Source organism: Oryzias latipes, chromosome 3, assembly GCF_053564925.1.
Source record: "Oryzias latipes strain Hd-rR chromosome 3, Olatipes_Hd-rR_3.1".
Taxonomy (NCBI): Eukaryota; Metazoa; Chordata; class Actinopteri; order Beloniformes; family Adrianichthyidae; genus Oryzias; species Oryzias latipes.
In genome coordinates, this window is record NC_136239.1 from 28,533,424 (window position 1) to 28,552,252 (window position 18,829).

General features: G+C 37.7%; 1 protein-coding gene across 4 annotated transcripts in view; it reads left to right on the forward strand.

Moving 5' to 3' along the window:
• Positions 1 to 18,829, forward strand: part of smyd3 (SET and MYND domain containing 3) — a 56,788-nt gene that overhangs the window by 35,321 nt on the left and 2,638 nt on the right. For all 4 annotated transcript variants that reach the window (XM_078944584.1, XM_078944585.1, XM_078944586.1 and 1 more), the window contains 5 exons: positions 9,161 to 9,228; positions 11,935 to 12,037; positions 12,554 to 12,664; positions 13,712 to 13,799; positions 14,053 to 14,227. In XM_078944584.1, the coding sequence (XP_078800710.1) occupies positions 9,161 to 9,228; positions 11,935 to 12,037; positions 12,554 to 12,664; positions 13,712 to 13,799; positions 14,053 to 14,227 (545 nt within the window). The remainder of the gene's footprint in view (positions 1 to 9,160; positions 9,229 to 11,934; positions 12,038 to 12,553; positions 12,665 to 13,711; positions 13,800 to 14,052; positions 14,228 to 18,829) is intronic.

Sequence of the window (18,829 nt, forward strand, 5' to 3'; positions counted from 1 at the left end):
AGCCATGTCATACTTTACACATAGGGATTAATGAAGATGACTGTCTATTTGCTTAAGAGGTGCCTATATGTGTATTAAAACAACCAGAAGAGACTGTACTGATGAATCATCACATTGTCCTAATGAGATTCATAATAATATCATTCACCAGACAGAACTGCACGGCTGGGAACATTTTATTTACCAAATGTCCTCTGATGGAAAATGAAGGGTGAAAAATAGCCAGAGGATGTAATCATAGGACATTAGAGGAAGCGGGTTCCACTCATGAAGCTGAAGTTGTAAAACAGGAACAGCCATCACCATCAAGACACTACAGGATCTTTTAATCATCATAGCAGGTGAAACGATGACCGTCATGATAACAGTTCATGTCTACTACTGTGCTTTTACAGCACTTTAATGCTCTACAGTCTGGCAAAACCAGACTTTGTCACACTCAGAAATGGATGGTTAGGAAACCCAAGTCCTGATGAAGAAAGGTTTGCTTGATACACACACACAAAAAACTAAAACATATAATCATAAAACGGGGAAAAAAAATCATCAAAAACATGTCAGCCATCAGACTAAGCTATTATTAGTAGAATTAAAAGAGTAACTCGGAGTAATTAAAACCAGGGACTGGAGACTAATCAAACTAATAGAAAGCAGGTGTGTTAGTGACAAGACATATATCAAAATGAGAACAATTCTACAAATTATAATTAAACCATAACAAGATATTCTTGCTTATAAATCTCTGTGTGATAATTATGGAGAATGTCTTTGAAAATCAATCTGAATGTTAATCTGGTTTGATATTAATTGGTACTGTAACTGTTATTTGAATGTGTCGGTGTGTATGGGAAACTTTTGCTTTAGCTGAATCTGTATGTATTCAAAATGTGCAAAGTTAGCAGAAATGCATGTTGGCCTGCTTTTTCCCTCCATGCTTTTATATGGAGAGTAATTTGAATCAAAACGAGTTATTAAAGTGTAGAAATCAATCTTTATAATCACACACACCCTCAGGCAAATTATGTGTGTCTGTGTGTTTATATGTATGTGTGCACACCCCCACGGCTGAAGAATGTCCGTGACTGATCCTTACTTGTCAAAAACCCTTCTGAAACATGTCTGATGCTTTGTAAAACATTTATTAAAGAACATTAGATATTGCTCAATAGGCCTGCACAATATACCGCAAATTTATCGTTATCACAACATCAAGCTGTGCAATATGCATATCGCAAAAGACAGCAAATTTGCAATAAATGGTTACCTTAGATGTGGCCAAACAATCTTATGGCAGCTTGAAGTGTTTAATGGATTGAAAGAATCCCTTTCTGCATTTGACCAATCAGATGGACCCCTTCACGTTGTTAACTAATCGGATGGCGCCCTATTATGTTGTATGTTCGCCTCCTGCGTCAACAAGGGTCATTTGTAGTATAATTTTTAAGCTGTTGTAATGGAATGGGAATAATATTTTTGGTTGTTTTGCTAATTGTTTATACACCGCAAATTATATCGTTATCGCAATATTAATCACTGATATCGCATATCGCGAGTTTTCTTCATATCGTGCAGCCCTATTGCTCAACATAAAGAGTTTTTTTTATTCAGAGCAATAGACTGTTGCGAAGTGTACTTTTCAACGCACATTAGGAGTGTCACTCTTTCTCTCCGTGTCTTAACACCAGGATCCCCTGCTTCCTCCTTCATCAGTTAAGTACAAGAGAGAGCATCTTCTTGCAGAAGAAGACTGTTTATTCATATTAAACACCTGCTCTGGATGATAATTATTTTCCGTGATTATCTTCCTTGCCGTTTTAGGATATTTTCTGGCTGCTTCTGGGTCAGATGATGCCATTTCTCCGTGCAGTGGCACAAACATAGGTTGGTAGCGATTTAGGAACCGGTGGAAATAGCTGTAAAATATTCCTTAGTAGCCGGGAAGGAAGCTGACGGTCCGGGGTGCTCTTCATCTCTTCAAGATGTTTCCTAATTCAGTAATTCAATATCTTTAAGACCTTTTAGGACCACGCCAACCCTGTTTAAAGCCAGAGACTAGTTAGCTAGCACAATCCATCACCCTCGTAATTATTTTTAACACATAAAATATGAGCAGAAAACCATAACTGAAATGTTAAACTGGTGATACTTACTGATGATTCCATGCAGACTGTGTCTATCTTCTGAAAATCCCACTTCTTGCTAAATGCGCCACCGTCCTCCGATTTAACTACTCTTAGTAGGACGTTTGAGGTGCTCTGGCAGCGCCTGATTAAGCATTTTAAACATTTATTTCTTTTTATCATATTTGATCATATTTTTAAAGATTTTGTCGTTTAAAAATGAAAAGAATGCTCGACTCTGTTGACAGTACACAAATGTTGATATAAAATAAAATTGTAGAATTTTTTTCAGGGGTGGCCACTTGGGGGGCCAGCATATATTTTTCAGAATGGCCAGTGCCCTCACTGGCTATCACATAAGATAAGATAAGATAAAGATAAAGATACTTTATTGATCCCAGCTTGGGAAATTCAGTTGTTGCAGCGTCGGCGTTAGGCTCAAGATACAAACTTACACACAATAGATGACAGAGAACCAAAACAATCAATCGGAAAGAAACATCAGTGAATTAGCACAGTCGTATTCCATGCCACATCAGGAGAGAGAAAATAGACGGACCATAAATGACTTTATCTATTGCACATGGGTGACAAGTTATAGAGTCCAATGGAGTGAGGAATGAAAGATCTCCTGAAGCGGTTTGTGTGACAGCGAAGCTGCCTTAGTCTGTTGGAGAAGGAGCTCCGCTGACCGTCCAGTACAGGATGGAGAGGATGCTCAGGATTATCCATGATGGATACCAGTTTATTTAAAGTCCTCCTCTCCATCACAGATTCAAACGTGTCCATTTTGCAACCAATTACAGAGCCAGCTCTTCGGATCAGTTTGTTCAGTCTATTGCTGTCCCTAGCAGATATGCTGCCCCCCTAGCAGACCACCGAGAAGAACAGAGTGCTGGCCACAACAGACTGGTAGAATAAATGAATAAACATGTGGGCGTGCCTGCCCGCAGCCCCTTTTACAGACATAAAAGTCTCATACAAGGGTTTTGAGTTTTTGTGATGTGAACCAGAGGAGTCACATGATTGGAAAAAGAAATCTGCAAATACGTGAAACGCGAATACGCAGGGGAACACTGTAATGATAATTAAGAAGAGTACTGGGAACGATTTTCGAAGAGTTCTTTAAAACCTTAAGTTCCACTGTCTAGCATTGTTTTGACATTTAGATTAAACTGCCTGTCTGAAGGTTTCATTAGGACTCTCCTAGAAAATGGTTTCTTTCTGCTAAAAAAAACGAGATCATTAGCTGCAGTCAGACTTTTTTCCAGTTAATGTCATCTCAAGGAGACATGTCTGAACTTAAGATATGGTCGAATGGCTGCAGAGTTAAAAGAGAAGTCCTGGGGTCAGCAGGGTCGGATGTTTACTTTTGTTAACTAAATGGGAATATGTTCTGTATTTAGCAAATTTAGAACTGCATAATTTGTGTATATTTTCCTCTAGATGTTTTAACTAGCGTCGTGTGAGCATGCAGCAGTGTCAAAAGTCAGTGACAATGATGGTTTACCTTGTGTTTTCTTTCCTATTTGTCAAACTGTCAATTGCGAGATAAAAGCATCATCATTTGATCATGAATACTTCATCAAAGCATTAAAAAAAGCCCAAACTCACTCCAACACACGTGCTGCCTTTGATTTGCTCTGATGGCCTTTGTAGTTTTTCCCCAGAGTGACAGTAATTGAAGCGATTCCAGCAAACTCAAACACATTTACGCTTTTTTTTTTTTTAAATTTATCTTCAGTAGACAAACAAGTAAACCAAGCTTTAGAGGATGATGGGACTCTGGTTTCTGCTTCCTCAAATCCCATCTCCACAATTCACTAATAGCATAAACAAGCTTTCTACAGGCAGCACCTCCTTTTCTGCTTTTTACTTTTCACTGTGCATTTATGATCATTTTATCTCCAGAATTGAGGTATTTTGGTAAATCTTATGGAAATTATGCTGGAAGCTGAATTTTTACTAGTCTTTTTTTTCATTCTTGTAACATTTTGGTGAAATAGATGTTTGAAATTGGAACATTTATTACAGTGTTTATTCTGTCCAAATCCTTGTAGCTATAAAGAATTGTTTTTCTTAACCTATGAACTGATTACAGCCATAATTTAAATTCACACTTAAATCATCTAGTGATCTATTTTGAGTTTTCCAAAATCAAAAAACCTGTGTCGATTTATAGAACATAATTTCTGCAGAGCGGCAGTAGTTTGTTGGCAATCCGCCTCTTAGTTGTGAGCGGGACTGTTGGCACAGAAGTAAGCCTCTGCTCATTTTCCATTCAATATCTGCCCTTTTTTACACTCTCTCCTGCTATCTTACAACCCCAAGCAAACATTAGCAATACAACAAAAATGGCCAATTATATCGGAGCCGTTCAGCCGTGCAGTTTTGAGCCAGATGCCAGCTTAGACAAGGAAAACGAAGACGTGAAGAGGATGCATCAGAATAGAGCGGAGCAGGGAGCTTGTGGCTTGCCCTTCGTATTTTCTATTTAACAAATGAAAAGGCATTTTCTTTCTTCTGCTCCTGATTCACAGCTATTAGAATAAAGAAATACTCAGAAATGTAATGTTATGCTTAATTTTCTTTATTCTTTAATACCTGTTATCGCACTTATGTGACAAACTTCTTCGGCTTCAAAATTACCTAAAAGCAAAAACATAAGTGAATTCTTTTTTCATAGTTGAAAATCAGGCATTAAGGGGTTTTAATATACCGGGATGTTCTTTACGATCAAGAAAATCTATAATCTACATCAACAATTTAGATTAGATAGATTAGATTAGATGATAGATTAGAATTACTTCCCATGCCTCAGTTTTAGAAAGGGTTTCTTTTTCTAAACTCAAATTTTCTATTATGTGGCACAGAAAATGAATGTTTGTGAGTAGCATACTAAAATAACAGTTTTGTTTTTTGATTTATCAAAGATTTTGTGTTATATGTTGAATATTTCTAGAAGAAAAGGTCAAAATGCTGGTGTGGATTACATATGGGTACATTTTGGTTCTCCAGCAAATATCAGCCGCATGGAGACATCTGCCTTCAACTCACTCTGGGTCTTTGCCCTTTCCTCTGTGCATTGCAGGGTTTTTTCTTTTTCTTAGTAACACTGAGCGTTTGGTGAATACTAATGTTGGGGTTTTCGGCTTTCGCTGAACCATCTGTGTCTGTTTTTGACGACCTTATCCAGGAATTAAATTTAAAGCATGTTGTTGGTCTAAAGAAACTCATCGATGTTTCTAGCCTGAGGCTAAAATTGTGTGTTGTTGCAGCAGAGATTTGTGTTGTTTACATTCTATCTGACATACATTTCTATGTGAAACCACTCTGTTTTGGGGTAAATATTAAAATTTCTGAAGGCAAGCACAGTTTTAGCTAACAATATGCTTTTTAAATTCAGTTTAATACTTTTGTTGTTTCTTTAGTCTTCTATATAAGTAGGGTTTTTTAATCATATAGCCTTCCTATTCAAGCTTAAACTTTATTTTTCCCACTTATTGATGATACATTCAAGCCTGATATTTTATTTCTTGCCCAAGTGATCCTTTTTATGTGTGTAATTTTGTGCTGCAGCTCTGCTGCACACATTTAACTTTGCAAAGGCAAATATAAACGGCTGTTACCTGGAGTTTAGTTTTGTTTCAAATTACAATACCTTACATTTAGAGTATAAACTGATAAAAAAAGATCAAAATATAGAAAGAGACTCAACTATAACCAGTTTAGTAAATCTTGATCTTAACTTCTTCCCATTTTACTCAAAAAACATTTAGTAAGTATTTATTAGACAGAAAATAGCCAATGGAGCAGCCTAAGGTGTGTTTTACTTTGCTTAAAGAGATTCTCATTGTGAAGTAAAATAGAATGAAAACGTAGTAATATACTGTGTGTTCTTAACTAATTGTACCACATTGAGCACTTTATGTATTTTTTATATACATATATTTTTTACAAAAATGTTAATGGATTTTATTTATTTCTTAGTTCTTTTCTGTTGTAAAGATTTGTAGAATGACCGAATGTTAAATCTCTTTGTTCCACATTTGTTTGAATTTACAAAACTATTTTTTATAAAAAATAATATTTATTAAAAAAGATCTTTTTTTTTTTGCTATTTAAAGGAATATTTATAATATCGTCAGCCTAATAGCATTTCTGCCTAACTCATTTTTTTGCCAAATTGAGATATTGGCCTAACTCTACTCTCCTTTCACTGCTGCACCACCCTGTATAACTGCCTATTTTCTCAGCCAATCAGAAGGCTTCCATCATTCAAAAAACACTATCTGCTTTAGTCATCTAATTGACTTGGGCATTTTGATGCCATATAAAAATGTGCTCAAGTCATCTCAAATTGACTTGAGCAGTTTTGGCGCTACACAACAATGGCTGCCCTATGAAGAACAAGGCTCGTCTTAGCATAAATGAAGCATTAGATCTTATCTTTGATTCATCAGGTAAGGTTATTCATTCCTTTCTGGAGCCTGGAACAGTTATTTGTGACCTGTACAAAGAATACTGTAAAGCTGTTGGTGAGAATGGAGCACGGGTTGTGAGTGAGGGGTATTTCCGCAAAGTGTTCCGTGAGTTGAAATACTCTGTGTTCATAACACGGAAAGACCAGTGTGATGTATGTGTTAGTGCCAAGGCAGTAGATCAGGATACCCTTAATGCTCATTTGAAATCAAAGGCTGAAGCTCAGGCTGAAAAAGCTAAGGATAAACAGGAATCCAGTGACAAACTCTCAGTGTGGACAATAGACCTGCATCGTGTTCTTTTGTGCCCCAAGACCCAAGCGAGCCCAATGTATTATAAAACTAAACTGCAGATACACAACTTTACTTGCTTCAACCTGGGTAAAAAAGATAGCTATTGTTACCCCTGGGAGGAGCACGAGGGCTCCCTCAGCAGCGAGGTTTTTGCCCATCTGCAGTTCAAACACTTTGAGTCAGTCTTAAGGCCTGTTCACACCGGGACGAATTTCGCGCGCGATATTCGCCGACGTTTAACGCCTCGTGACTAAACAAAGGGCACCAATGTGAGTGTGCACACCGACGCAAAAAACGCTACGCGTAAAAGCGTCATTTTTCAAAAAACGCCTTGGGTTTGTTTTTTTGGTTTGACGCGCCGCGTCAAAAACTATCTTTTGCACACTAGCTTTTGCACACGTGTCTGGAGCTTCTGAAGTTACAGTAAAACACAACTTGGGGGCACTCAAACAAAAAACTGTCTTGCTGAGCACACATACATAACGGCAAAGAAGATATACGCCAAGTAGCATCTACACTGCCACGAAGAAATAAGACGAAGAAGATGCACTCACTGACGGACATTCTAAAATATCCCCGAAAACGCTCATGATACATTTTCAGCTCATGTACCAGTCGATAAAACTCCCCATGTTCTTCTCTTCTCGTAACTATGGGATGTACATCTGCGTCTTTTCCGGCGTCTTTCATCATTCAACAGAACAATAATTTCTTCATCGCTGGAACTGGAGCTGCTGGTGCTTGAAATATTCATGTTTTCTTTGTATGATTCTGACAAACGCGTAAACTTGCTCTCTTCTTCTGAGTGAAAAGCGACTTTAAGGAGGGTAAAGTTGCGCAGCGCCACCTTGTGTACAGGGGTATTTCTGTTTTACGTTAAGCGCCATCTAATGTCAGGGAATGAATTTGCATGTTCACTCGGCTCATCGTTAGGCGAAAATCGCTTGGGTGTGAACACAAAAAACGTGGCGAAAAACGCTGGCGAATAACGTGCGCCGATATTCGTCCCGGTGTGTACGGCCCTTTAGAGGCCAACCCAAATATTAAAAAGTCATAGTCTGGAGTGATGGCTGCGGCTATCAGAATCGGTGTTGCACCATTGCAAATGCGTACCTTGATCTGGCCATGAAGCATGATGTCACAATTGTACAAAAATTTCTGGTTGCAGGGCACACACAAATGAAGTGTGACTCCATGCATAGCTGCATTGAACGCCGTATCAGGAAAGACATTTACACTCTGCGTGATTACATCATCATTTTTGAAACTGCACGTTTGAACCCATCCCCGTACAAGGTCACCCAGTTGTACCACAACAACTTCATGAAGTTATCTGGGGCCTACGTCAAAACCATCCGGCCAGGTGGAAAACCAGGTGATCCCACAGTCCATGACCTTCAGGCTTTCCAGTACTTGGCAGATGGATTCGCTATAAGTTAGCGTTTGAGTCAGACTGGGAGGGCCTGCTTCAGCGAGTGACCATCCCCAGAGAATCATTCCCCTGGGTCCCACTCTTTCCTACCCAATTGCCACTCACTCTGAGGAAATTCCAGTCAATGAAACTGGTACTACCAAGAGTGGTCCATGACTACTATAACAACCTGCCTCACCAAGGCAAATGAAACAATCTGGGTTAGGCAAGTGAAACATCGTTTCACGTTAGTTAATGTTAGGTCTTAACATTGGTTAAGGAAATAGTTAAATAACCAGGTTATGTTAAGGCAAGAAACAAGTTTGATGGTTTTTACTTTATTATAAAAACTGCCTAAGTCAAATTGAGTTCCCTGCAAAATTTGCACAAGTCAGTTTTCTATGTTATGCAATAGCTATTGTCTGTTTTTTTATTTCAAACGGGTTCACACATCTGGTGGGAGTCACCATTAACATATAAATAAAAAGTTCTTACAATTTGGTGAAAAAAAGGTGTTTTTTCTTCTTTTCCAAAAACCTGAAAAAATGAGTTAGGCAGATTTGCTATTAGGCTGACGATATAAAGAATTGTTTTTTTGTATTACAAATTTATTTTTTTGTTTCATTTTGTTTTATTTTGAAAGGTTTGTTTGTTTTTTACCCACTTTGTGATTCTTGGCATGCCATATAACATGTAAGTGCCCCTGCATGGGGTTTAACGGGTTTTCAGAAAAATTAGACAATGTTCTCTGCTGACAAAACAAGATGTTTTTAGATCTCTGAGGTAATTTAATAAACAACTACCGGTACATACTTACTCATTTGTCTTTTTTTTTTTACTCTTTCATTCTAAAGGTGACGTGTAATTGTTTCACCATCAGTGATGGGGAGCTACAGGAGATAGGAGTGGGGCTGTATCCAAGGTAACACACGCATGTTCACATTCATGCATGCACGAAAAAAACACTTAGAGGCACACATGTCTGAATACATTTTTTAAGGGGCTCATTGCTTCTGTCACTAATTTAAACATTAAAAAAGCAGCTTGGAGATACAGTACCATGGCTTTGACAGCACACTTTCAAAGCTGGCCCTGCTCTCCACGCTTTCTCCTCTCAGCTCTTTGAAGTATGACAGAAGAAGGGAAGAGAGACGAGGTGAAATGTTCTCGTAAGGCGAAAACTTGGTAATGAATGTTGCCGGAATATGAAAATGCTGCTTGGCGTAGACAGAAGCGAGAGAGCTCTGAGAAATCTCACTCCTGGAGATTCAGGATGGATATCATGAAATGTTGTCTTTTTCCACAAACTGGATAAGTAAGTTGTGTCCTGTGTGAAAGGGCGTGGATTTGGCTTTTTGTCCAACACACTGTCTGTCCTGTCACACATAGAGACACAGATATCTTAACACATACACAAACACATGCAGGTATCCCAGCCAGTTTATCTGGCGAGTATGGAGATGTCAGATGGTCACAGCAGTATTACCAAAGCTCAGCCAAACCATGCATTTGGGCTGCAATTCACCCATAAATGAAAGGCTCACTCGCAGGATGGTCCCCTGCCTATTCTTATTTTGGGTTGCCTAGCAACCATGGGTTTTTTGAATAGAGGGGGATATTTGGTTGAGGCTAAACCTCAGCTCAGTTTATGAAATGCAGTTTTTTACCTTTTAGTTAACACTCCTTTTTTTTCTTTTACTTTTGTCATCCCCTCCTCTGATATCCACTCTCTGCATGTCATTCTCCACCTCAGCTAAATGGCCTAAATGATATGGATTTGTGGATAACTGATTGGCTCAGATGTTAACAGACATTTATTCACTTTTTGTTATCATTTTTAATCTTAATTTAGCCTCACAGTAACAGAAAGTCATGAAGCTGCATCCACATCTTCACCACCTTTATAGTAATGTACTAATATACTAAAACATTTTTTTAAAGATCCACTCTGATGAAAATCGTGTTCTTGGTGTTTTTAACATGTTCTTGTGGCATTTTTCTGATGATGGAGGACATATATAAAGACAATTTCTAATTTATTTCTTTATTCAAATTGTTGTGAATCAGGAGCGAACAGAAAAAAATTCAGTTTGAAAATGCTTGTAGCTGATGTAGGTGCTGCAGTTGGCAGGTCACGAGCTCCATTCTGATGGACACACTTGCAGACACATAGATTCATGTAATCTCAATTTTCCTTATCTACAGCTCAAAACTGTACAGCCGGATTGCTCCGACATTGCTCGCCATATTTGTTGCACCGCTAATGTTGTGTTGGGGTAAGGAGGGGCTGTAAGCTAGCAGGAGAGTGTGTAACAAGTGGATGGTGGGAAATAAGCGCAGGCTTACTTCTGCCCCCAACTCAGAGTTACAGTTCTAATGAACTACTGACGCTCCGCAGGAACTATGTCCTAGAAAACAACACGTTTTCTTTTTTATTTTGGCTAAAAAAAGGCACAATCATAGTTACAAGACCACTAGGAACGCTTTTAAAATAGATCAAAAGATGATTGCAGTGGGACTTCAAGGAGAAATCAGGAACATGTTCTGTATTAGAAAGCAGGGGTGATTAGTCGTGCAGCTCCTGCACTTTAAGGATTCTTGTTCAACTCGAAAAACTGAGTTTAGAATCAAAGAGGTTAGATATTGAATATTTTTATATTTAGTAAATTTCAATTTTGTCCTAATGGCATCTTTTCATCCTGCTGCAGCAGGAGCAGCACATTTTTCTTACATTTGCCTTCAATGTGAGATGATGTTTGCTTAATTATTCTAATTAGTATGCTAACGAGCAGCTCTCTATCTGATAAAAGCTTCTTTTGGAGGACTTGATGTCTAGTTTTTATTCAACCAGCAACTCCTCCACTGTTCGTGCAAAGCCGAAAGAGGGTAGCTGGTGGTTTCATGCACACTGAACACACATACTTTATCTCATTCAATCACTATTATGCTGAATACTGTCATTGTTAGCTGCGGTAATGGAGAGAGCTGTACAAACACACAAGAACCTCTTCAGGTTTTACCGCTCATGTGTGCAGAGATGTTCTATGACTTTATGTGAGGGGGAGGTCTTTACTTGCAGTTACATTGTCAACATGGGAGTCATGGTGAACAGAATTACCATAAAGTAAATTCAGGATTTTCAACAGTGACAGTGCTCTGCTTTGTTTGTTGGGTTTGTTCCATGTCTATGTTAGATTACCACTTAGTTTAGTTAAACTAGGGGTCTGAAACATGAGGCACCGGAGTCGCATGTGGCTCTTTTGCTCCGCCATTGTGGTTCTATGGTTAAAGAAAAATAAAGGTTTTTTTTAAGTAACTGTGAAGTAAATAAGTAGGTAAGTAATAAAGTGTAAAACTGTGCCTTATGGTTCAAAAGATACAGTGAGTAGTAAGTAAATTTGATAGAAATCTATTTCCCTTTATTAATAGTACATTTGCTCAAGTTTTGCTACTGTCAACCTGCTCCATATAAATTTAATTACACCCATGTAAAAAAAAGTTTGAATATCGTAGAAAAAATAAAAGCTATCTAGATACATTTGCTTTTTTCTTTCTATCTCCTTTTTTCTCTCTTTTTGTACTTCATTTTTGTCATCCCATTCTCTGCTTCTCATTCTTTTGACTTTAGTTTATCTCTGTTGAACCACGACTGCCGGCCCAACTGCGTGATGGTCTTTAATGGGACAGAACTGCAGCTCAGAGCTGTGCAGGATATTAACCCAGGAGAGGAGGTATGGTGAAAAAAAAGTACTGCATTTTTACAGCAGTAACAACACAAATCACATCAATGGAAGCCGTTCTCATTTATTGTTTATTCGTTATTAATGGCTTTTGTCATAACTTACTTGCAAAATCTGAAAGTAACAAGCGCGGCTGCTGTCAAATAAATTTCACTGCTCAATTAATTACCACTTTTTGATGGATTCATAGTAAAATTGCTGTTTTATTAAAAACCTGCAGCCTAGTGAAATATCACAAGCAGCACATGCAAGTTGAAATCTCCTGACTTAGAGGTGGTTTTTTTTCTCTTTCTCGTGACTCTATGTAATGAGATGCATCAACGCCATCTGTACGGAGACACACCAGCACTCCCACACACGCCTAACGCAGCATAATTTCTTTCACACTCACTTAACCATAGTTCTGCTGCAAATATTTGCTCCTGCTAAAGTTGTTGTACTGCGCTGTAAGAAATGTGAATAAATGCATTCATGCCAACACTGATCTAATGATCTCTTTGTGTCCAGCTAAGGATAAGTTATATTGAGACATTGTCTTTGACTGAAGATCGGCAGAAGCAGCTGGAGGAGCAGTATCATTTCACCTGCCACTGCCAACGCTGCAGCTCAAAGGAACAGGTCAGAAGTAGTTATAGCAAGTTATCGTAAAAAAGAAAATGACAAAAACTGTACTAATACAGCTTTATGACTGAAATTTAAAAAAGTTTGTTTAATTCAGAAATAATTGTTTAAAACCAAAAGTATTGACATATTCTTTTTCTTTCACTGTGAAAAAACGTTTTTATTACTTCTCGATGCTTATTTAGTTGCTGAACCATGACAACCTCATTATCACTGCATTAATAATGTTTATATCCTTTTTATTAATTTTCATCCTCCTTGTTTTTCTGTTCCCAAATAACAAAAAGAATTGAACCGAAGCTGATACAGATTTACTTGATTCTTGCAGTCTTTATAAATTATTCTTGACAGCTGAGCAGAGTCGAGCTCTCTTCTTTTTCTTGTTGTCGCACACTTTTCAGGCGCACAAACTTGCCCCTACTTGTGTTGTGCTGTGCAGACAGCGTGTCGGTGCATAACGCGTCTCCGTGTTCCCTCTCCTGTCCTCCTCTTTCCCTCTCTTGCTCCTCTCCTCTCTGTCACTCTGTCACGCTCCACCTCTTCACATCCTCCTTCTGTTGGTCTGACCACCTACTGAAAAATGAGAAAAATTATCTCGTCTTTCAGCTGCAGTTTTCTTTTCCATCCATCTCAACCAGCTCGTCCCTCCTGCTCCCGTCTGTGCTCCAGCTTCAATGTTTTCTGTCCTCTCATCTTTTTGTCTTTGCCATCACCTCGACTTCTGGCTTTGATCTCTCTATTCTAAAGTGTAGACGACACTACTCTACAACACAGCAACTCCCCTAAAACACTGCACTGGTTGAGGGCTTTGTGTGAGTGCGAGATAAGCCAAGAGTGAGCTCTCAGGTGGTCCTCTGGAAACAAAGGCATCAATTTATTTAACCAACCTTTAATCCGCAAACACAGAAACGCACTTTGTGATACGCTTCTTTGTCTCTTTAATCTTTTTTTCAATTGATACGGATGATGTCAGGCCGCAGGACTGTGGCATAAAGTTGTCATGGCAACAGTTGACTTTTTTTTCTGTTTCACCTCTTTGTGCAGGATGGAGTCATGCTGTCAGGGAGGGAAGCAGCCTGGCGCCAGCTAAAGGAAGCCCTACCAAGGCTGGAAGGACTGCAGTTAGAGTCCAGCATCCTTTATCGCTCTTAAAGACTATAAAAAATAATTTTATCTTTGCATTTTGTTGGTGATCTTGAAAGTTTTAAATTTAGATTTAGATGTTGAAATAATTTGAAGCATTTAATCAGTAATTTTACTGACCTGAATTTGAATTTTTGGCTTAATTTTCTTAAACAAATTGTTAAAACAAAATTTAGGACTTTAGAGCATCCGCCTTCTTTATGAACACTCATTGATGTCAAATTCCTTAATTACTTCCTTAGATTGGCTGGAACTTTTAGAGAGTTGCAGCAATCTGCTTACATCTGCTGGTGAGGAAGTTCCCGATGAAAATCTCTATAAGCTCAAGATTACTGATATGGCTTTGGATGCTTCTGTTCATCTGGGGCGATGGGAGGAGGCGTTGTCATTTGGGCTCAAGACCCTTCCATCTTACAGGTTAGGCTCTCTTTGTTTGTATGTTCCTCAGAAAAGCAATTAATACTTTTATCTAACTTTTATCTTGCTCACTTCACTTCAAATATTTAGATACCAAGGTTTAATAAATATGAACTGCAGTAAAGTGAAGCAGCTTTAGTTAAGATTGGCAGTAGATTTATGATGGTTGTTTTGCTTTTTGAGCTAACTATCATGCTATGATGTCAAATATGTACCTCAAACATGGTTTATAGGAGGAAAACCCCAATGTTCCAAGTTGTTTACCCTCGAAAACCCCTAAAACCTACTGTATTTTAATTTTAGTGCAGTTCTTCTGATCTCAGCCTGGGCAGTAGAGCAGCACACATCCCCTGTCTTAACATTCACATTGTGAAATTTGTAATTGTGTCTGCTGTGCTGTGTGGTAACAGAACCTTCTTAAAATAATCAAAATGCATTAAAATTGAGTTTGTTGCTGTGAAGCACACGGTTCTTGAACAGCATTTAGATTTATCTCAATGCTTTTCTATGTATACATAAAATTGGAGATGAACATAATTAACACTGTAATGATGCCTAACAAGAGCTGGAATGAAATAGTTTTCCCTAAATTTGAAAAAACTACAACATAGCTAAGGTAATATTTTTTTTTTAGGTTTTTGCATGTGACGGAGATGGTGGCCGGCACTTAAGAAAAATAGATCAATTAAAAAATAGGCAACATGAGGTGAGGGATTTTCTTCTGGTTGCATTAGTTAGTTTTACCCAATCGTACCAACCCAGTCCTAAAATAGGCGAAACATCATCTGAAACAATAAATATAAGCTTTTGTTAGCTAATGCAAAGTACATGCTAGTGCAAATGCATATGATTACGTCAAATAGCCGTTAAACAGCATGAAGTGCTGCATCCTCTGCAGACATTCTTCCAGGACATCAGCTCACACTACAGATTACCTTCAGCATCCATGCTGGTCCAAACCCTGGAATGTTTTCCTGGCAGAGATCATAAATTACAACGGCAGCTCATAATAGAGCTATAGGTGGATGATGCCAGTGCTCAACACATCATGTATAATTGATGATGGTTTTATTTTGTCTGGGCTCCTCACTCCTCTACCATGTTGGAAAGTCTTTGTTAATAAAAAAGGGGTGGGATACGCAAACGTGTGTCTAAAAGTAGTGTATTTTAAAAATGCATGTAGAAAATAAACTCAAATTTATGAAAGATGTTTGTAGAAAATAAACAAAATAATCTAATGAGAAACCCATGTCTATAATATCTTACTGACTTAAGGCTTTAAGGGAATTCAAATAAACCCAGCACTTTTAAAGGTTGTGTCTCAGATTATGATAAATTACATCAGTTGTATCTTGTTTGCTCTGTCCAACCCCCACACACACCTCTGCTCAGTTTTTACTGCAGTACGGCTCCCTCAGCCTCAACATTATACAGCTGCTGCATGGTTTTTGTGTAAGTGTGCGCGTGAAACTAATTGATCTTGTGTAAAGGGCAAAGCTCCAGTGGCACAGCCGTACTCTCACACACACCAGCACTAACATAACCACCGGAGGGAAACGACAACACAACTTATAAATAAATAACTAGTGTTGGAGCAGCAGAAAGAACCAGAGGAATGGTGATGAGAAGGAGGGGGGATCTCTGAAAATCTCTTGTCAAGGAAGAACAGACCAAAGTGAGCGGAGGCATACTGAGAGGGTCTGCTTCTTTGAACTTAATGTCATCACTGCTGCTGGTTTTTTCTGAGCCTCACTTGCTCTTTTTAAAGAGATTAGATTAAAGTGAAGACTAAGCATCAATCTTTTAGCTGATTCTTATACAGTGAATATTCCGCTTGTAACCTTGCTGTCTTCTTCCATCTTCCTCTGAAGTATGGATTATCCTGAATAGTTTAATAACACTTTGATCTATTTTCTGAGGGGATGGCCGGTTAAACTACGGAACTGTTGGGTGTGTAAAAAAACATCATCTAGAAAGATTAAGGACTATATGCAAATCATCAAGAATCAGTAAACGAGTCAATTTTTGTAAATACTTCATCTGCTTTTATTGCATTATTTTACTACACTTTTTTTCTAGACTTTGTAATCAATGATTTTGAAAAAATATATATTTTTCAAATTCCATTAGTTTCATGTTGTTATTGGCAGCAATAACAACACACCATTGAGGTTTCTTTCTGGTCTGCCCTTTTAAGTTTCTTGAATGTTCACTTTTCTTTTCAATCAAATCCAAAAGAAAAGTAATTTCAAACTTGGAAATTTCCTTTTTACTGGAATAAAAACATCTTCAACATTTATTTGACAGAACCAGAAAATGCAAGGAACAGTCATGCCAGAGAAACGGTTCAATGAAAGGAAATAATGAATCTGAAAGAGTGTAAACTTTCTGAAGAGAAAAGTCGAAGGAGGATCCTCAATATTCATCTCCTATCTTCCTCTGGGCTCCTCAGCAGGCAAGACGGATAGCTGCAGGAGTTCCCGATATCTCTCCCACTCCTGTCCTTTCCCTCATTCTGTATTCCTTTCTTCTCTCACTCTCTTTTTTTGGCTTTCATTTGAGATCTATAAAGAGGTTATTCCCCACACATAATGCATGTGTGCTGCAGGCTGCACAGGCCTGGCTCATTGAACACCTCCATGCTCCACGTTAATCAGATACGCACAAGAATCCCTGAAAATGTGAACCCATGCTCCTTCTTACCTGTAAAGGTAAAAACACATTAATAAGCAATCGACACTTGTATAAACATGACAAAGTTATGCTTAAAATATGTTTCTGCAACAGTAAAACAGAATCATACTACTCAGTTTCTCCTAATAAATAAGCAATGATTTATCACTGTTGACATGCTATTGTGAATTAACGATAAACGTTTTTATAAAGGCTATGCAGCTTTGAGAATCTCAGTACATTGTGTAACTATATAATGAAAAGGTATAGCCTACTTTGTAGAGTTTTATTGTACCAGCGCATCATGTATAAAAATTTATATTTAATGAAGCAGTGAAGGTCTAGTAGAAGTTGGAGTCATGATGTTTAACACATTATGATTAAAAAAAAACTTTTTTTTCGATTAAAAAAACCTGTAATAAATATTCTATTTTTTTACTGTCAAGACGCAGGCTCTGTAGTAATAAAAGTTATTATTAGTTTTAAAAATAAAAATGTATTCATATGATTCATATCAAAATATGCTGACCAAAACTAGTCTTTTTGACTTTGGGACAACAACCTTTTGCATTTGATTACATAACTTTTTCCTCGGTAAATTGCAACAGATCATGTAGAATAAGCGTGGGAATTTACTTTCAACTCTCTCTGCAAATCTTTTAGTTGAACTCTGAACCCTGACATTATTTAAAGGATGCTAAAACATATTTGTAGTATAACTTTTGGAACCATTTACTATTTTTGTAAATTATATTATGCTTTTGTTTTGTTGTTGTTGTTTTTTCTTAATAAAAGGCATTTAAATAGGTTAATATTCCAGAAACAATAAAACCCCATGTCATTAATATCCCACCACCATGTTTGAATACAATAAGTTTGTTTTTGATTTTTTTTTCAAAGTTACATTCACAACTTTATGTTGTTTTCGTGTCCCAAATGTCAGCAGAATGAGATGATATATAAATATATAAAGCACTGTTTTTTCAGCTAACTGAACCATGAGGCAGGAACAATTGAGCCACAAAGGAATGCTTGAGGTTCGGTTGGACTGCTTTGACTGATTATAATGTTTAGTAATCAAAGGGCCACCGATGAGTTCGCACCGCCGTGTAACTTGAATCAGAATGTGTTTGTTGGTACCTAAGCTTTATTTATAAATAATGTCATCTCATCGTGACATAATGCAAGGATTATCAGAAGTAGTCATGAAAAAAAAAAAACTTGTGTTTAATGAAATACGGCATTGAGGTTGTAAATGTAAGGTTTTTGCACTGTTTCATGGGGCTTTTTGTTCTAGAGCCATGTCTCTTTTCTTTGCAGCCCAGTAAATCACCTTTTAAATGATGATTGTGGAATATTAGCAGGCAAGACATTTAAATTTAAGTAAAGGTCCTAAACTAAAAAGCAAACAGTAGCACAGGTCCTGTCACTGAGGGAAAAAACTGAGAGTATCAAAGAGGATTGTGGGTACAGTAGACCTCAGTTAAAGAAGCAGCTGAGGAATTCAAACTGGATTAATCCAGTTTTCATTCAGACAATTTTCCTTTCAACTTCTGCATTGAAATAAATGGATTTTGGATGGCAGCACTGCTTCTGCCACCTTCAGTCTGTAAAGAACTTTATGATTGGAAATTTTGAAAGGGAGCTGCAGAAACATCAAAAGTTGCATTCTCCGTTCAGACAAATTTTAATTCTCCTCCTCCTACACAAATCAAAGTCAAGGTTTTGAGATAAACTCTGGTGCTTTCTGTGAGTTAAAGCTGAATTTGATTTTTTTTCCAATTTATTTTTTCCAAAACCCATCCTATGAAGTCCATAAATAATTCATTTACGTGGACATCTTTGATCACTTCTTGTTAGTAGCAAAGTAATAGAGCAAAGGCTGACTTAGCCAGGTTATTTTCTTCACTTAGAAAAGTAATTCTGAAA